Here is an 18,625-nt window from a genome sequence, read left to right as displayed (position 1 = left end):
TGAAATTTCTGGAGCCCCCTGCTATGGCATCTCTCATAATCATGTCCTGGTTTTAGGAACATTAAAATCCAGCAATTATTATTGGAAACTGGAAGGCAAGGAAGTAGTGCTGCACGACGATCACTTGAAAAGCTTGTCTTTGTTGCTATCGCACACTGGGAAAATATGTGTCCTTTCAACATTGTGATATTTATTGGATGATATTTTTAAAAGTTATTTTAACTATGGGGGGAGAGAGAGAGTGTGTGTGTTCAAGCAGGTGTCTGCTCTATGAATGGCATGAGAGCAGCTTCCTTGAAAGCTTCAGTAAACTTTCCAAGGGCATTGTGTATATCACCTGTTTGGTTCGTAAGAAAGAGCTGTATACTTTTGCGAGAAATGTTTCCATGTTTGACATGTTCCTGCAAGCAAGAAGTACAAATAACCACACATATTATCTGTTGTGCAGCACTCCCAAGATCACAACTTCGCTTGTCGCATTTTCTTGTTGCCCTTGTGTGATTGAACAAGTCGCACCTGTTGTTCATTTAGTAACCATGCCCTCACTATCTGTGAGGATTTGTGTGGCTTCTCTCTTCGCCAAGTCGAAGAGATGCAGTGAGGACCCAGGGCTGGACAGAGACATTCGGAAAAGAATTTATAGAAAAAGATATTGAAATAATGTGCTAGAAACCAGAAATGCAGATACTTGGATACATTTGTCTTTGACGTAACGAGAGATTTTGAATACTTATGCAAAAAGATGAAAAAAGCTGCTCCGAAATACAGATACAGGAATAGAATACCTTTATTTTTTTATTTATGGGACGCTGAAGTTCCGCAAAGACATTTATTAACTGCAGAATAATATTGTAAATGATGTTTTAGTGCATTGAAACTTGCAATTCAAGGGTATTGCTTCAATCACAACGAGTGCCAGTGAGATAAGATGAAGCATAAATTTATTTTACACAAGACATCTGTTTTGCTTAAACGTTTGTTACAAAAATAGGGGCTTTTAGCTTGTATGTAAACTTATTGTTAATGTGTTATAAAATAGCGGAAGGAATCTGTGCATACGCAGGCCTTTGCTGAACGCAGTTATTTGAGTAAAGTGAGGTATTCACTGAATAGGCTTTACGTTTACGTCCTTATCTCACAAGTCCAGCTTCGTTCGTGGCATCATATCCATTTTACAAAGATTCCAGCTCTCGAGTCAAAATAAGCCGGAATGAGGGTGATCATGTGGTTTCAGCTGTATTACTGAACCTAGAGTGCCCTAGAATGCAGTGGTGTAATTATGAATGTGCTTTTTCCTTGGAAACACTAGGTGAAAACAACTGTGTCCTTGACTGTGGTTGCGCCCCGCCACGGTTGTGTGGTGGTTATGGCGCTTTACTGCCAATCCCAAGTCTCGTGACCAAATCGGGGCTGCATTTTCAATGGAGGCAAAAGTGTTTCAAGGCCCGTGTGTTGTACGTTAAAGAATTTCAGGTGGTCGAAATTTCCTTAGCCCCCGAGGTCCACTACGGCGTTTCTCATAATCATGTCGTAGGTTTGGGACGTTAACTCCCTGATATTATTATTATTATTATTATTATTATTATTATTATTATTATTATTATTATTATTATTATTATTATTATGACTGTGCTTGCATGAAGCATCCTAAGATGTTGACACTGTCATATGTTTACTCGGTGTTCTTACACTGATATACATGCTTAAAACCTCTAATGATAATGCTGCCACAGTTATTCAACATCATTTAAGTTGAATATAGTTTAAATGCAGTTATCATCACTGCTTGTTTTTTGTGCAAATGTAAAAGTATACATTTATGTATGTATGCAAACGTTTTATGTATGCAGAGCTGAAACTTGCTAAAACATGCATGCCTGAAAAGCGGTGAATGCTGTTCAGTACTTTGGTAACATTAAGATATATACGGACTAGCTAAAGGCCCCTAATTGTACTTCGGAAAAGGAAGCTCCTCAAAACTGTCCTGTAGTCAGTGTCGGTTCGACCTGAACACTATGCTCTCAAATGAGAAAAGCCTGTCTCAGCCAGAAAGTCCTACAGCGTTATGCTAGGTAATCATACTCCCAATAACGCATGGGTTTTTAGTGGTAACGCGTACGTGAGGTTAGGCCCTTGAAACCTGAACACACGTGCACATTGCAGTGTGTCAACGCGAGGTGGGGGTGGAGGGCACAGCTTTGCATATCCGCATGCCCTCTCGCTCTATGGGGAGAGGACGTGGCACCGCATCAAAAAGCCAAGTGGTACGTTGAAACACCACTGAAGGGAGGAGGGATCCGCCATTCTTTGTCCTTCACAGCTAGCATCGCTACAGTGAAACTAAACTCTGTTTCACACATCAGGTGCAATGCGGTGGAAACTATGCAAGTAGTTCGGTCAGCAAATTTTTCTTGGTTTTTGATTACCTGGAGATGGATACGACGTGTGAGACCAGTCTTCGCCTCATTAAGCTGAAGGTTGTTTAATTATTACTTGGGCCACATCGCTGACGGTGCCATAAAACTCATTTTGACTTCCTGGGCCAGCATTTGTGTTGGAATCGTTATCAGTGGCACTCCCACATGAAACGAACATTACAGTTTGTGATGCGGCGGTGGATCACTTCAGCATTTCACGCAAATCGGGGTGTACGACTACATGATCCTTGGCTGCTGTTGAGAAAAAACTTGCACATATGATCCGAGTAAACAGACATATCATGACATTTGCTAAATCGTTTTGTGCGTGGTAGTATTATTTAGATTATTTTCTGAATTTAAGTGAGTGCCTATGGCAGTCAGGTTCATTTAATGTCTCTGTTTGGAGGAAGTGCAATTCAGTGAAATGATTTAGATTATTCGCAGATGCAGGCGTAACCTGCACGATAAAGCGCCATCAATTGAAAACGTCCTAATTTCATTTGTGATACTTAGGCACACATATGCTCTAATCCTACAGCCTATGCCTACTTATACTAACATTAGCTCCACTTAGCATATTTCATTCGCACCCATTTGTTGGTGTGTGGGATGAAAACAATGAGTGTCTTGTTGGCCTGCGTGACCATTGTCATTTAAATCTTCCGTTCGGACTGCAGTTTACTTATTCTAGACTAAATTGTGAAAACTTTTTACAGCTTTGATAACTTTCACTCAAAGTGAAACGTTCCACCTTGAGAAATTTGCCTCACGAAATTGAGTAGTAGTCGACAACGTATCGTTAAAGAGCAAGTACATAGCAGGCACAGAAAATGGCAGCAAGTGGTGGTGGAGCAGACGAGCCCTTAACGTGACGTCACGGTGCCACGACCGCAGCGACGTCCGCGTTCATTCTTAGGGCTAATACTCCGTGTGCATTTGTTCTCTTTCCAACAGTGGTGTTTCATCAACGTATAGCCAGTACCTCAACAAGTCCCTTGTGGGACGTGTGATCCAGGAGCTCTGCGATTCTAGGGACCTCCACAAGTTGGATCAACACCTTAAAGAGAGTGAGTGCCGTCGCTTCTTTATTTTGCCGTTAAGGACTTTTATTAAAAGACGATTTTGAGTTGGTGGCTAATGTGCCATGTTATTCCTCCTCAACCTTCTTCTTTCTGCCTTTCTTTTACTTCGTTCTTTCTTTTTGGCAGATTACAGTAGACTCTCCAAAAAGGAAAATCCCATAAAAGAATAGCTGCTTGATTGGAACTGCCTCTGTTATGATTGGTTTTGTACTTGGAATTCTGCACTCATGTTCTTCTGTCTGCAAAGAGAACTCCTGTTCAACATAAGAGACTTGGCTTGTCCCTTTAGATTCCTTTTGATGAGAGGGCTGTTTTCTGTTCTGGTATTGAACACTTCTCAGTGGGACAGCTCTTACGAAGTTTAGTGCTACACAAAAAGCATAGTTTGCCCAGGTATCGGGGAACCTGCATGCAAAATTTTGTTCTGAATGTGCCTGCAGGCTTTGTGAAAACCTAGCAAAACGAGTTTCGTGCACTAATTGTGGGTAAAAAAAGATTTTTTTGCCAATGCATGACGTAGACCCATGCAGCTTCTACACATCTCCTTTCAAGTTCTGCTGCAGGGGCGTGCAGCGCAACCACATTTGGGAAAAGTCAACGGGCAAAGTAAATGGGGCTGCATCTTACTTTGAAGAAGTCTTGCTTCTGTGTCGACGCCACTGCGATGGTGTTCAGTCGGGTCATTTCGTTGATGCGAACAGTTTCTGCAGTGGCATCGACGCTGTCTTTTGCAGCCCTCCAGCAGGGTCAGCATACGAGCGCCATCTACCGGCTCCAGGTGACGCCTGACAAATCTCTGCTAGTGCAGACGAAAAGCAAGCGCTTCAACTACAATCAGGTCACGAGTGAGCCAGAGTTCCTTATGGCCACCCATTCTATCATCCGGTAAGTAGTGCGATTTTGCTTATCGTTTGATCTGGTGTGTATGAGTGCATAGTGCATTCCGTATCGATTTCCTTTTTCGAATCCACTTCCTGACAAGGCGAGGTGTCCACCATTTGTCATTTTCTTAAAAAGAGGAGTTCGGAAGAACGATCAATGGAGTTGATGGTTATCTGTAAAGCGTCCATCGAAGGTATGGGACCACCCTTACTTGTGATAAACCACAGGAAGTTAAACTAAGGGCACCCACTGAAATGATAAGAGATTTTTGTTTCTTTCTTAAGTTGAGTCATGAAATGGAAATCAAAGAAAGGAAAAGAATGAATGAAAAATCAGTTTGTCATTACTGACAGAAGTGCTTTAGATTCATGTCATACAGATTGAGGCGCAACGATAACTGACCCCAACCGATTTCCTGGCTACTTGCTTGTGCACTACGGCTTTTGTTAATTTTATAGCTCTTATTTTTTATTAATTTGCTGCCTGCCGTGCTGCCCTCAGCACCTTCGATCTTTCAAGTTTCTGCCTTTTATCTTAACACCAATAAAATGCTATGATCTTGTATGTTTCAATAACATGTCGGTCATGACTGGCCTACCAAGTGCATTTTTATCCTTCTAGCTTTTCATCCCACAATCTGCTCTCCCTCTTACTGCTTGGTCTAGCTAAACAGGCTCTTGTGCAGATTGCGATTCTAGAAGCTCTCTCCAGCACCTGATTTCTGTGCATCATTCGAATTGCCAGCTGTCAGGGTGGTCTAGTGGCCAAGACACTTGGCTGCTGACCCGTAGGTCGCGGGATTGAATTCCGGCAGTGGCAGTCGCATTCTCAATGGAGGCGAAAATACTTGAGGCCTGTGAACTTATATTAGATTTAAGTGCACGCTAAAGGGTCCCTGCAACACTTTTTGAGCATGGTCAGGAAACGCTGCCGATTGGTAGTAGAGGCTCCCGACAACACGCGAGCCAAATATTATAGCGCAGCACGCGGCCTGGAATGCACAATAATATATCAAAGTCAGCTAAAAATTGCTTTCTCTTCTATCGACGAATCACGCAGTATGCCCGAAAATCAGCACTTCGTAAGCCCATCTATCAGCCATTGGCTTATTTGAACATGGCACGCTCGCTCGTTACAGAGATTGGCCTGGGAGGCCGTTACCTGTCTACGCTCGTGCGTGATCACACGCAAAAGCCGTACATTCGAAAAAAAGAAAGTGCTCAAGGTCAAGAGGCGCTCGTGATGTTTTTCTGTTGCCCTGCCATCCCTCCCTGCTTAGCTTCCAGCGCTTTCGTCTGGACGAGAGAAGAGATAATGCAATTGCAGCAGGCAATGAATTCGTGAGGCAATAAGCTCATCCAGTAAATTCGTTCCATGGTTACTTGAAAAAGTGTTTCTGGCACCCTTTAAAGAACCCCAGGGGGTCAAATTTCCAGAGCCCTCCACTATGGCACCTCTCATAATCGTTTGGTGGCTTTAGGATGTTAAATCCCAAGATTCATTATTATTAGGGTGGTGTATTGTCTATTATTAGGGTGGTGTATTGTCTGTTGTGTTGTGGTGCTGCAGAGCAAGGTTGTGGCTGCAATCCTGGCTTCAGCAGTTGCATTCTGATGCGAGAGAAATGCAAGCCCAGATGGTATCAGAGTTAATATGAATTATCATTGTGGTCCACCCTGTAATCAAATTGCGATTTTTCTTTCATCATAAATCAAGAAATGAATATTAAAACTTCTGTTTGTGAATCTGATTCAGGGACAGCGAGGCCCCGTCTCCGGATGAGCTGAGCAGGGGTCCGACGCCAGTCAATGGGGCACCTGCCTCCTCGTCCTCGTCAGGCCCGACCCCCAGCGGTAGTGGGAGCACCAGCGGTGGCGTGGTTGTGACCACCGGGCCCCCATCTGTGTCTGCCGCAAGTGGTGGGGCAGCGGCCGCCTTCTTCCACCTGAGCCCCTCGTCTTCGGGAGGCAGCCAGGACTTCAACCTGCTCTCCATGGAAATGTTCCCGTCCACCTCCTGGCCCGAGGAGGAAGACCTCGCTTCGGCGAACACTCCCAAGGTATGGCGATGAACACCACTGCTGGTAGCTAAGTTGTTGACAAGAGGTACCCTGGCACCGGTGTCTGCGGCCACGACCTGTACAGTGGCCTTGTCAGGACTAAAACGTCAGCCAATACTAAGGGCATTAGGATTTCTAATGCATGTGCCTACCCAAGGGGCATGGGGACTCCACCTCCTGCAGGGGCGAGAAGGGGCTTGAGGAATGCTTTTGTACCATGTGTTTGAGACGTGTTCAAGAACACCTGTGTGCTCAGAATTTGGAACACTCAAATACCTCTGGGTCATTTTCAACTCTAAAGATTGTGCACACTCTTTGTGGCATGTGCATATGTTTGGTGTTTGCTAGACTATTGCTCCCAATGGGATATAGAGCTCACACATAATTCTCCGCGCTGTTTGTCTTTCAGGGTGGCAAGAGCGTACCCGGTGCAGGTGATGGCGATGACGACGACTACGGTCCCTCGTCACTGCCACCTCCCGCGTCCACTCCAGGGGCCGTGAGTGCCCCCTCGCCCTACACGACGGGGGGCACGACCTCATCCTCGGAAGACGGCGGGCCGCAGAAGCTGCGCAACCTGCTGACCCAAGGCCTGGCTGGGTCCGGCAGCGGGAACGACGAGACCGATGCTCCGAGCAGTAGTCGGTCGGAAAACGTCATCCTGCGAGAACTCCTCAACCAAGAGGACGAGGAGGAGCGGCAGGAGGGGAACAACATGCTCAGACGGGTGAGCAGGAAACATTCAAGTGTCTCTCGCGTCCGACTGCTGCGCCTATCCCAGTTTTTACCATTTTTTTTTTAAACGTAGTCGATGTTACATTTATGTGCATGGTGATTTGAGTGAAATATCGTTACTTCAGCAAAGTTGTATGCAACAGCAAAGGCAGATAGTACGAGCGATGGAAGCATAGGTTGCCTGCTGAGGAAAGTAACCTAGCCATAGGGGGGGGGGGGGGGGGGGGTAAATAAAAAGTGACGCCATTTTCGTTTTATCTTCCCTGTACAGAATAATCCTGGTCTGTGTCTTCCTTGAGTTTATCTTTTTTGAAAACTTCTTCTACTCATCTGGAACACTGTCGTGCTGACTACACTCAAGCAGCTCATTTGAGGCACCACTTTGCCAGCATTTTCAGTTATTGTACGCTAGTTTTGTTTGTGGACAGGACATACATGATAAAGATGCCATCTTTTTTTTTTTACATTGTGAAATTTCAGGGCATATGGTTTACTCTGATTGGTGTGGCAAAAGTGTCATAAATTTTTTTTTCTTGCTACTGTTGGTTTGGGTATTGATAGAAAAATGTATGGTGTCGCATTGCTTGACGTACGAGTGTGGGTTTACGAAAAAATGTAGCGTGGTGGGATGTTAGCCTAACGCTGGTTTTTCTGGTTGTCGGGCTACTTTTTGTATTACTTTTGGGTTAAGAAGGTTGCACCAAGAAGACTCAGCAGCTGCACAGAAGCGTGTGTAACGATACACCTCATATTTTGTGAAGTTTTGTCCGAGTGTTCCCAGTGCCTGTGCATGTCACGAAATAAGGTGATTGATGCTTGTGTCGCACTTGTCTCCTTAGCTTTCATTATTTGTTCTGGTGCATGAACAGCTGTCGTTAAAAGACGGTGCGTCTGTCACTATTTTGCCTCAAAGAAGAAAACTGTCACTCGACGATACTACCAAGCATGTTGTGCCGTAGTTGGAGGGCAGGGAGACAGGTCCTTCCAGACGAGCAGCTCCCATGGGTTGCTCGTCTTTGCCACGGATGGCTACTGCTGCGGCAGAGACTTTTTGACGCAGCATTCGGCGGTAAAGAGAAGTGCTTCTTGCCCGACTGACCCAGATGAGCTCATCTGTGAAGCCTGCCTGCATTCATGGACTGATCGCAATGACTCATGCTTGTCTGTTCAAGAGCTCCTCATTACCTTTGGCAATTTCATTGGGTGGTTTGGAAGTTTGTATATTATTTCTGCACTCTGCTCGATGGTGCCATGGAGAGCTAAGGGCTATGCTCCGAGTTACGCCATTCTAGGGTGCCAGCTAGTATAGTAGCAGAGCTGCCGCAGTGTATAAATGTACCTTCTCTGTACTACTCAATGCAGCTCAGGCCAATTATGCTACAACTACCCGCAGCGCATGATTGGCTGTAAAGCTATTCTGGAACCCTATTTTCCCACCCATAGAACTCCATGCCATTTATAGTGAAGCCCCTGGTGATGAAACACTGATTTTAAAATGTGGTTGTTTGGAAATAGTGCAGAGAAGGGTCACATTTGCAGTGGCAGTTCGTAAAAAAAGTATAAGTAAAGGAAATGGTGGAATGGAAACAGAAGTATGAAAATTGGGCCGAGCTGCACGCACGTCCGTGTGCATTACAGCTGTTTGGCTCTTTAGTGTGTTGTTTACGAAAAAGAGGACATCCACAAGAGGTACAAATGTCATTTGTGTGGACTCCACTCGACAGTTTTTTTATTCCACAGCTATAAAAGTGGTTTGTCTCTGTGACTTGAATTTTTGTTGTTGGTACAGTCAAACCCCTCTACAACGAACGCCGCTTAGTTGAAATTTCCGCTACGACGAGAGTTTCTTGGTTCCCTGTCGGCAGTACCTAGGAGTATACGCATAAATATTCTATTCACAATGAACACTTTTTCTTCTGCTTCCTACTTCAATGCAATTTGACGATGCAATTCCAGGCTCAGAGATTTAATGCCGTGCAGTAAACACAATCTTGAACATTCTGACGCCGTGGTGGTCTAGTGGCTAAGGTACTAGGCTGCTGACCTGCAAGTTGCGGGATCGAATTCCTGCTGCTGCGGCTGCATTTTCGATAGAGGCAGAAATGTTGTAGGCCCGTGTGCTCAGATTTGGGTGCACGTTTAAGAACCCCAGGTGGTAGAAATTTCCGGAGCCCTCCACGACGGCATCTCTCATAATCATATGGTGGTTTTAGGACGTTAAACCTCACATATCAATCAACATTTCAGAACAATCAGCGTTTTGAGAACATAAATACGTTTGAGCCCACATATAGCGGCACCACTTAAAATGAACTTTCGCTTAAGGGGAGATGCTACTCGAAAAAGGTTTTTTTTTATTTCATAACCCAGCTCCTTGAAATTTTAGGTGTTAGTAAAGCTTGCAGTGCTGATTTCATAACTGCAATTATTTGTTTGATAGCTATAGTAGTTCCGGAGTTACTACAACTTTGATATCAAAATGTAGTGTTTTTTGTGCACATAATAAAGCTTACTAAAAATTTTCACACAGAATTGCAAAATGGCTCATTCTGCTGCACTTGAGCAGTACAATACAGAAAAGTACCTCAAACAGAAAATTTATTTGCTACATTAAAAAAAAAAATTAAAAGTACTAAATGCATATTTTACATCTCTCTATCAGTGTATCAAGTTGTGTAACAAAAAATCTGTGATGTATAATGCAACCTAAAGTAGATACTTGTATTCTAGAGTGGCTGATTAAGCTCTGTGCAAAATTTCATCAAGATAGGACTATTTTATGCCTAAAAAAGATTGTGCACAAGATGAGAGAATTACCTCAAAATGGAAATCGAGAAAAATGCATTTGAAAGTTGTAAATATGTTTACTCATGATTACACAGTGCGATTTGCACAAAACTTGGTGATATCATAGAAGGGACACAGCTAGAGCACCTAAAATTGTCCTGCTCCATATGTGGATCCTTCTCGCCGCTTGAGAAGGGAGTCATCAAGGCGCGCTTTCTTTGCCACGTTCCGCCGATGGGCCCTTGCCTCGGCTGTTTCACACGCAGACATTCTTTCGATTCTCCTCTGGTCGCGGGATTGGCCCAGGGTGATCAGTTGATCTGGTGGGACTACACCAAGCTCCTCTAGCACGTGTTCAAAGCTTGAATGTCCTTTATTGAACCACAACACGGCCATAGCAGCTGCAGTTTCCACTGTTGTCCGGGAGGCAAACTTAGTCTTCGGACACAACAACCAGATTTTGCTGTTCAAAGATTCTGCAGCGTTTTGGGTCTTCCCTTGGATACAACGCACCAGCAACTTTTCATCTGTGAGCCGCTTGTAAATGGGAAGCACAGCCAATCCTTGAGCCTTGGTCAAGATTGGTGTGTGGTCGGGTGGGGCCTCCCCAAGCGCTTCAGCTCGCCTATGCTTGCACCAGGAAGTCGCCCCTTCTGGACAGTATCGGTGGCTGCCTGCTGTGTTGCTCGATGATGAATGGAAATATGAGGCCCAGATGGCACGATGCATTTTCAGAATATCACCTCTGTTGTTTGTGATTGCAATACGGTAATAGTTCTGCAGCTTCTGAATTGTGCCATCTGTCAGCTTTTCCCCTCGTGGAAGTCTTGTTGGCAGTTTCCGAAGTGCAGTGCCTAGACGCTTGGCCACATGGTTTGTGCACTCCTCCTTGTCCACAACAGCTTCACCATATACCTTGGCCTCAGCGACAGCGGTATAAGCTTTGCTGTCCCCATCACTGAGGAACTTGGTGAAGCGCAATGGTGTTGTGTATGAGGATGTCCTGCCCCATATGCGCAAAGCTGCCTCAGTCTCCATGGCATGAGAGGAGCACTCTGTATTTTTTTTTCGCAGACAGGTGTGTGGAATGCTTGCCATATTTCTTCCTCATCACCCAAGTCCTGGTGCCGGCTACAGGCAAGGCAGTAATTCGATAGCACTTCAAAATCTAGGCACAAACCAGTGTCCACAGACACAGCAGTGCCGATGCCATTGTGGCTCTTGTGCCCTCTTTTTTGCCATGTGCCATCATACATGACAGCAACATCAGCCCCATCCACTTTCTCTTTAGTTATCATCCGCGCTTTCGCCAGGTTTTCTTGCACAGCTTTGGTAGCTGCAGCATGAACTTTTTTGCCAATTGCAATAAAAGTCTTATGATGCATAGGTATTGGCAGTCCAAGAATAGCGCAAAAACGCGACAGCTGTTCATGCCCAATGCCTATTGCACGCGCAGCCACAACTACCTTCACATTGACAGCGAAGCTGTCACGCGAGCTGCCGCTTCGGTAGCTCCAGTCATCACCGGCATCGGTGGGTTGTCTTTCCGGCAGAACACGCCGCGAACTATGCGCGGCAGAAACCACTGACTCAGGACACTCACTGTTATCACAGTGCAGCTCGAGGAACGAAGAGAGGCCCTTACGTTTACTTGCGGTGTCGCGAACGACGAGTCCAGCGGTGTGGCATGTTGGACAAACAGCACGGCTTACCATCGATGTCAGTGCGCCGATGTCACAAAATACTCCGCTCACAGAGCCACAAACACTCTTCGTTCTTTCGCTTTCGAACTGTTCAATCTTTTTTTCTGATGCGCTGATGAACTTGATCGCGGCGTCGATTTCGTCAAAGTTCCCGCAAGCCGCCGTATCCCCGCTGCCTTGATTAGGCCTAGTGGCCCGCGGCTCGCATTCTTCTACCGCTGCTTTGCGCTTCGGTTTACGTCGACGCCCTTGGTACTTGTTCTTGCTTGCAAACTTTCGTGCTCGGAAGTCTCGCTTCTTCGAGTTATCCATGGTGAACTCGGAAAAACGTAGAAACGCACGGCAAGTGCCGATCGTCGCAAGCGCTCAGCGAGCGAGGCCGATCAGATGTAGCCAATGGCGGCCTCGGTAGCGTACCATGTGACCGGTAGAGATGCGCGAAGCGGCTGCAGCTTGGCTGCAAACCGACTTGGAAACGACTGTTTTGTGAAATTCCTCACTAAAATACGAAACTAGGGGGACGCCTGTGCACTAGAAGGAGCCTTGATCTACACCACCGAACAAACCCCGATGGCGGACGTCATCGTGTTGCCGAGTGGCGGATTTTCAAAAATAGCCGTCGGATGCGTGAATTCGCGACTTCGGAAGCTACCTTCACTAGCGCAGATCGACTTTTTACCACTTTCTCGTTTGAATTCAGCTATGACCTTTGGGGAAATGATAGTTGAATGATCAAAAGTGATTTTAGAAGCAATATCTCAAAAGTGGAAATTTTCGCAAAAAACGCGATTTTTCGACCCGCATCTCCCCTTAAAACGAACAATATCCGCAAGACCGTGAAAATATACATTGTTTGAATGACACAAAATTGCACCTAAAACGAACGTCTCCGAGCGCCGCCGATCGGTTACAGCGAACGGAGTCGGCACTTTGCCGACTTTCCGGGAAACCACTTTCGACCACGGATGCCTGGATAGGGTATCGGCGAGGTGCCCATAGATTTTTCTTGTTAAACGCCGACCCTGCCTCCGCACCCCTCAAGTTGCCGCTCTCCCCGACTGCTCTTTGTTATGCACCCTTCTGTCCTTTGTCCCCCTGCTACTTTGAGCACCCCGCATCGCCAGACGCGGCCAGTGCTTTCACACCGCCACACATCTTCCGAGGACCGGCCGGCCACCTTCCCTGTTTTTGATAGTCGGTACTGTCGTTGACGTCGCCGGCCTGGAGTGACCAGACCATTTGCCAACATCGTCTGTATCCAATTGTCTGCGACTTGTCTAATCGTATCGTTCTAGTGCACATTCGTATGCTACTTCACCGACTCTGATTATTCGGGATTCTTTTTGTGTTTAGGACCTGTTCTCGCTCACTTCGCACTCTGCTCAGCATGCCTTCCGCACGTGCGCAGAAGCATAAAAACGGCTGTTAATTTGCACGGAACGAATCGTGAAATATGGAAGTCAGTGAGGCCACGCGAACCCGCCGATGCAACAAAACGATTATTTGATCATGGCTGTCAATTCTTTGAACACCGCCGCGCGCGCCGATCTAGGCGGCCGTGCTCTGCGCACGTAGGCACTCTCCTACGCGCGAGTTTCGCGTTTCGCGAACCTTTAAAGTAAGCTGCTCGACCTGCCTTCTTCCCGTGTGTCTTGGATTTCAAGGTCGCCTTCCCCCCATATCCTTTCCTCTCTTCACCTTATCGCAACTCCTTGCCCTTCTTTCACAAATTGGTTCTCCTCTCCTGGCACAACTCCTTCGCCCGTCTCCGGCCCTCCGCGAAGCCAGCCACGCTGACTCGAATTCATAAGTTTTGTTTTCTGGCTAGAAACTGGCCCAGAGCTGTACCACACGTTCTGGCATGTGTGTTGCGTGTGCGCGTCTTGCTCGCTCTCGGTGTGTGTGTGTGGTCAAGATGGTGGATGGGAAGCCTTGCACGCTTTTTCCTGCCGCTCAACAAAACGTCCAAAGTGTGGCCGCTTGGCTTGGCCCCAATCCGCGTTGCAGAACGCTTGCTCATAGCTGTTGACCACCTGGCAGCCAACTTGCTACTTCGGGCTTCCCAGTATTCAGCTGTAAAGATGGTGAATATTTCGTGGGCGGCGGTGATGGCTACATGCGTGCGAAACTGTTTTCGCGAGGCCGACTTCGTCGACCTCGGGCCCGATGCCGAGCTTGAAGCTTCTGAACAGGGCCACTCTGGCGGCGATTTGTGACAGTGCGTCGTCGAACTTTGGCCTGGCAAAGAAGGTGGGACTTCTGTTGCGATGGTTTAATTACGGCCGACGATGATGCCGACCCCTCGGAACCGAGCATGGACTAGGGCATTGCAAATCAAGTACGCGGCAACAGCGATTTGGAGGAATCGGATTGAGAGAACGACAAAACTTTGGAGCCAGTGCCTCATGCAGCTTATGGCACGGGCTTTGGCAAAGAGCACGCTGCTGTTTGAAATAAACTCGAGACTGCTTTTATCGCTTCTGTTCTTTGAAATACATGCATCACGTTCTATTCTGGGCAAAAAACTTTGTGTTTTGACTCGCAACTTTTTGAAAAGCTGTGTTTCATTTACTATTTACTACGAACTTTGGGATACAGCGACCGGATGCCGCGTCAGGCTCAAGTTCGTTATATATGGGCTTGACTGTATACATCTACGAAGTATAAAACACACGCTGACACGACCAGAAACCACCGCTGTTTACTAGGCTTGGGGGCCGCCATTGTTTGATAGTGATGGTATATGAGACTGGCTGCTTTTGCCACTGGCTTGCTTCTGAGCTGCAGACAATTTGAAGCTAATGCTCAGTCGCTTGGTTGATAGAGCTTCCTACATGCTGCGGCTAGGTGAAATCACGAGACAATGCCTTTTCTGATGCCTGCTGCTATTGTTTCTTTTTGTGCTTGGCCAGTGGGGTCACTGGTGACATCAGCCGTTTGTTCGCCCTATCAACGAAAATCAGCCAGCTGCAACTAGTGTATGACAAGAATAGGGTAGAATAAGGCATCAGTCACTGCTCCACGATACCATGCCTCCATCTCGGCATTGTTGGATACCTTTTGACGGCAGACAGCTGTTGGTGCTAGCGTGCTAGTGCAACTGTTACATTCATTCACGAGAGCCGCTGTGACCATCTTTTCAGCATGCTTTTCAACAGGGCTTTGCTATGCATATCTGAAAATCTCGTCATGATGCTGGTTGGAAAGGAAAGGAAGCAGCCGACAGTAATTGAATTTTGACATTAAGAGTTCCTTTGTTTTGCTAGCTTATGGTAGCTATAGTTTCTTCGATTTCACTGCAGGGACATTTTTTTCCGCACCCCATCAGTTTCTCTGTAGAGGGGCTCGACTGTACCATGGAAACTGCACCGCTTAGCTTGGTAGGATAGTTTCCATGGCAGATTGTCTGGCTGCAAAGCTGCGCTTAGTCTCATGCCCACTGCATGTGGTTTTGTTCAGGAGGGCGATCTCCTCCGTGCACAATTTTTTCTCCGGAAAGTTTTCCATGACTGCATGTTGTCTGGCACTGCCTAGGCTTGGCTTATTGAATGTTGACTGCCTTGCCAGTGGTGCTTAACAGCACCCAAAGTTGCTGTTTAAACATTTTTGAGCTTTCGGCAGTCTGAAAAGGGTGCCATTGGATCGGCAAAGAAATTCGAGATAGTGAACAGCACATGCAACACGAGATTGGCCACATGTTTCTGACATTCCATATAGTTGGATATAGTGTGCGGGATTTTGGTAGTTAATCTACATAACTACTGTGCAGTTACTACCAGTGCTGTTGGACAGCTGGAATACGAGAGGTCTGATAAAATTAGTGGGAGAATTCCAAGGATGTTTTTTTACTTCACGAGCCCTTGAATGCATTCAGTGTGCATTTCAGTCCCAGTTGCGTACGTTGTTTCTTGGATAAGCACGAGTGCTACTCATTGTCTACATATGTGGAATCGCAAAACACGTGCTTAACTTACAGTGTAGTACCGCGCATATTCTTAGTGACGTACATTATAGGCACTCTGTGCAGAATATGAGCGAGCGTGTTCAACCGATGACTTGGGGCCGTAGTTAATGCCTTGAAAGATACCCGAGTACTTCGAAGTAGTATACGTTGCTACATCAAACTTTGTCGGGACAAGCTGGCACCCCCAGTAGAACCAGCGATGTCTTTTCTTATCCACTCAAACCTCATTATAACAAAGTTGCATATAACACGAAAATAAGTTTGCTATATTCGAAAATTCGTTACAAAGGTTTATTCCTAACACCATACTAATCGCAAGACTACTTTTCATTTACTTCGTTATAACTGATATTTTGTCTGCATGAGTACGCCATGCTCTTTGTGTAAATGCATGTACTAGAGGTAAAGAGCCTAAATAATATAGAGTGAAGTTTTCTACGAGGGAGACTTCTTTCTGATAGCATAATGGTTGCATTTTTTTGGAGCATCTGCCATTTCAGAATGTCTAGAATTTCGGACTGTAGTGAACGTTTGTTTAATTCTTGCATGTGCAAGGCTACCTTGATCAGTGCATGAAGTTACTTAACCTCTTTTGTTGAATTGACTGTGCATGAAGCACAATTTTTTTCCTGGCTAGTCGGTTGTTTGTACGCTGGGCAAGGCACAACTGCTTTTGTCAGGGTTTGCGTGAAAGACTGACGTCGTGTGTGTGCCTAGTTCTGCCTTGTAGCTCATAGGTGAATTTGTCCTACCGTGCGAGATCGCAAGCGCTTCCCTGCCACGTATTTGTCCCCAAATAAAGAAAAGGCTGATGCTCATGATCGGAAGATTGAACTCATGTCTGCCATCTGTGCTTGTCGTACGTTTGCTTTGGTTCTGCATGTGTCAATACTGTTATGTTTGCTTTGCTATCCTGCTATAGTGTAGATGCAAGACTGTTGTACCTGTTGGTTGCATGTAAAATTGGGCATTCAATGAGCAGCTCCATTCAATTTCCGCGGTGCACCTATGTTATTCGCCATTTTCTGAAGGGACTGGTGTCATGTTCTGTATGTTTGTGTCATGTGTCCGAGACTGTGGTGCTGAACAGCGGGTTTCGACAGTCAATTGCTTTCGGAGGTGTGTGTTATAGTTAAACACCTTTATAAGAGGCATGCTCTGGGCAGCAATTGTTCTCTTTTATATGAGATGTCTCTTAGAAGCTGGGTACGTCGTATGCATTTCCTTATCAACTTGTATTTTATTGTAGGCACACTGGCGTCTCTTATACTCATTAGTCTGTTATATCAGTGTCTCTTATAAAGGGGTTCAACTGTAGTTGTGCTAGTGGAAAGGGAAAAAGAGTGCTGTTGCTAGTATGTTCTACTGAGTAATTGTACGAGGCTCGTAAACACAATGGTACGAGGCTCTTGCCTTGGCAGTATCGTGTAGCATTGGGAAAGCTGCTTGTATAATTGCTCTACCTGGGAAGCTGCCGTATTCACCCGGTCTTTGACAGTGTTCAGTCATTCTGAAAAGTTACTAAGTGCGCAGAGAAATTGGAAGGGGCTCTACATCAATTTTTGAGCATGGTCAGGAAACGCTGTCAATCTGTTGTGGAGACTCCTGCGAACACGCGAGCCAAATATTGCAGCGCACCACGCGGCCTGCAATTCACAATTGATTGGCACAGTCAGCTAAAAATTGCTTTCTTTTTTCTCGACAAATGATGACACAAGCTCAAAAATCACTCGTAGAATCTGCCGTTAGCTGATATGAACATGGCGCACTCGGTCAATACAGGGATCACTGCGAGAGACCGTAACATGTCTACGCGTGCGCGGGCGATCAGGCTGAAAAGGCTGCATATTTGAAGGAAAAAGAGTTCTCAAGGTCAGGAAACGCACATGATGTGTTTTCTTCCCCGGTATCATTCCTCGCTCTAGCGCTTTCATCAGGGAGAGAGAATGCGATTGCAGCATGCGACAAATAATTGTAACTCCTTCCGTACTGAAAAGATTCTTAAAATTTTTGCGGCACTGAAAAGTGTTTCCGGGTCCTTTTAATGCTTATCAAATAAAATGTGTTTACCTGGTATGCTTGTTTCATTGTGGCTTGAGGTGTTTGCTACCCTTGACTGAGGGATATATTAAGTATTTTAACACAGTGTGACACTGTTCTCCTTTCGACAGCCTTGCGTGAGATGATGGGTATGATGTTTTCTGGCTGTAAGAATAAGTCAAGATGTTGCTGCACTATCTTTGGCAACAAAGTGGTTGGAATAAGAAGTCATTCTAGTGTTACGATTTGCTGGAGAGGCGTTCTGTTTGTGTGTTTCATTGGTTTTGGTATTAGGAACATGAGAAGGAAAACTGCATTATTTGTTGATTAGAACTAGTTGTGATGATCTGCGTGGAGAGCTGGTTTCTCATTTGATTTTCACTGTGCAAATTAATGTCCTTCCTGTTGTGTGTGGGGATGAAAGAGCACTTGTTTCTCATCGTTGCCGTGTGTTCCACAGTGCTGCATGGACTAACAGAAGTCTTCAACCAACCGGTGCTTTTTGCATGTAGTAACTTATTCGTAGGCGAATAGTTATGAAAAAAGGGGAGAACACTGGATTCACTGCTTCATTGACTGTGCCGTATGTACAGCCGCCCAAATTTTTATCACGCATGAGCAGCAACTTTAATGTGCATCAACGTCGTATGACGGAGCGAAGTTGCAAACAAGGCGAGGGTAAGCAGGCGAATGCCCACAAATTGCACGCAACTGGGCCCATCATCTGTTAGGCAGTTCGTTCTCGAGGAGGCCACACGATTGTTGCGCATGAATCGTGTTTTAAGAGTGGAGCTCTTTAAGCTTTTTGTCACGCTGATTAATGTTAACAGGAATTGCCATCATGAACCGGTATGCACTCTCTTCATCCTCTCCTACTTGTGTTTTCACTCCCACGACAATTTGTCAAGCATTGAACGCAATAGCTATAATGAGCTAATCTGTTATTGCAAAAA

At 45.7% G+C, this 18,625-nt stretch overlaps 1 protein-coding gene across 15 annotated transcripts in view; it reads left to right on the top strand.

Moving 5' to 3' along the window:
• Window positions 1–18,625, top strand: part of LOC119170694 (uncharacterized) — a 615,982-nt gene that overhangs the window by 530,391 nt on the left and 66,966 nt on the right. For all 15 annotated transcript variants that reach the window (XM_075886872.1, XM_075886866.1, XM_075886861.1 and 12 more), the window contains 4 exons: window positions 3,375–3,487; window positions 4,237–4,387; window positions 6,140–6,443; window positions 6,853–7,170. In XM_075886872.1, the coding sequence (XP_075742987.1) occupies window positions 3,375–3,487; window positions 4,237–4,387; window positions 6,140–6,443; window positions 6,853–7,170 (886 nt within the window). The remainder of the gene's footprint in view (window positions 1–3,374; window positions 3,488–4,236; window positions 4,388–6,139; window positions 6,444–6,852; window positions 7,171–18,625) is intronic.

The sequence above is a fragment of the Rhipicephalus microplus genome, chromosome 2 (assembly GCF_043290135.1).
Source record: "Rhipicephalus microplus isolate Deutch F79 chromosome 2, USDA_Rmic, whole genome shotgun sequence".
NCBI classification, from domain to species: domain Eukaryota; kingdom Metazoa; phylum Arthropoda; class Arachnida; order Ixodida; family Ixodidae; genus Rhipicephalus; species Rhipicephalus microplus.
Note: the sequence above shows the minus strand (reverse complement) of the source record. Positions and strands in the feature narration are given on the sequence as shown.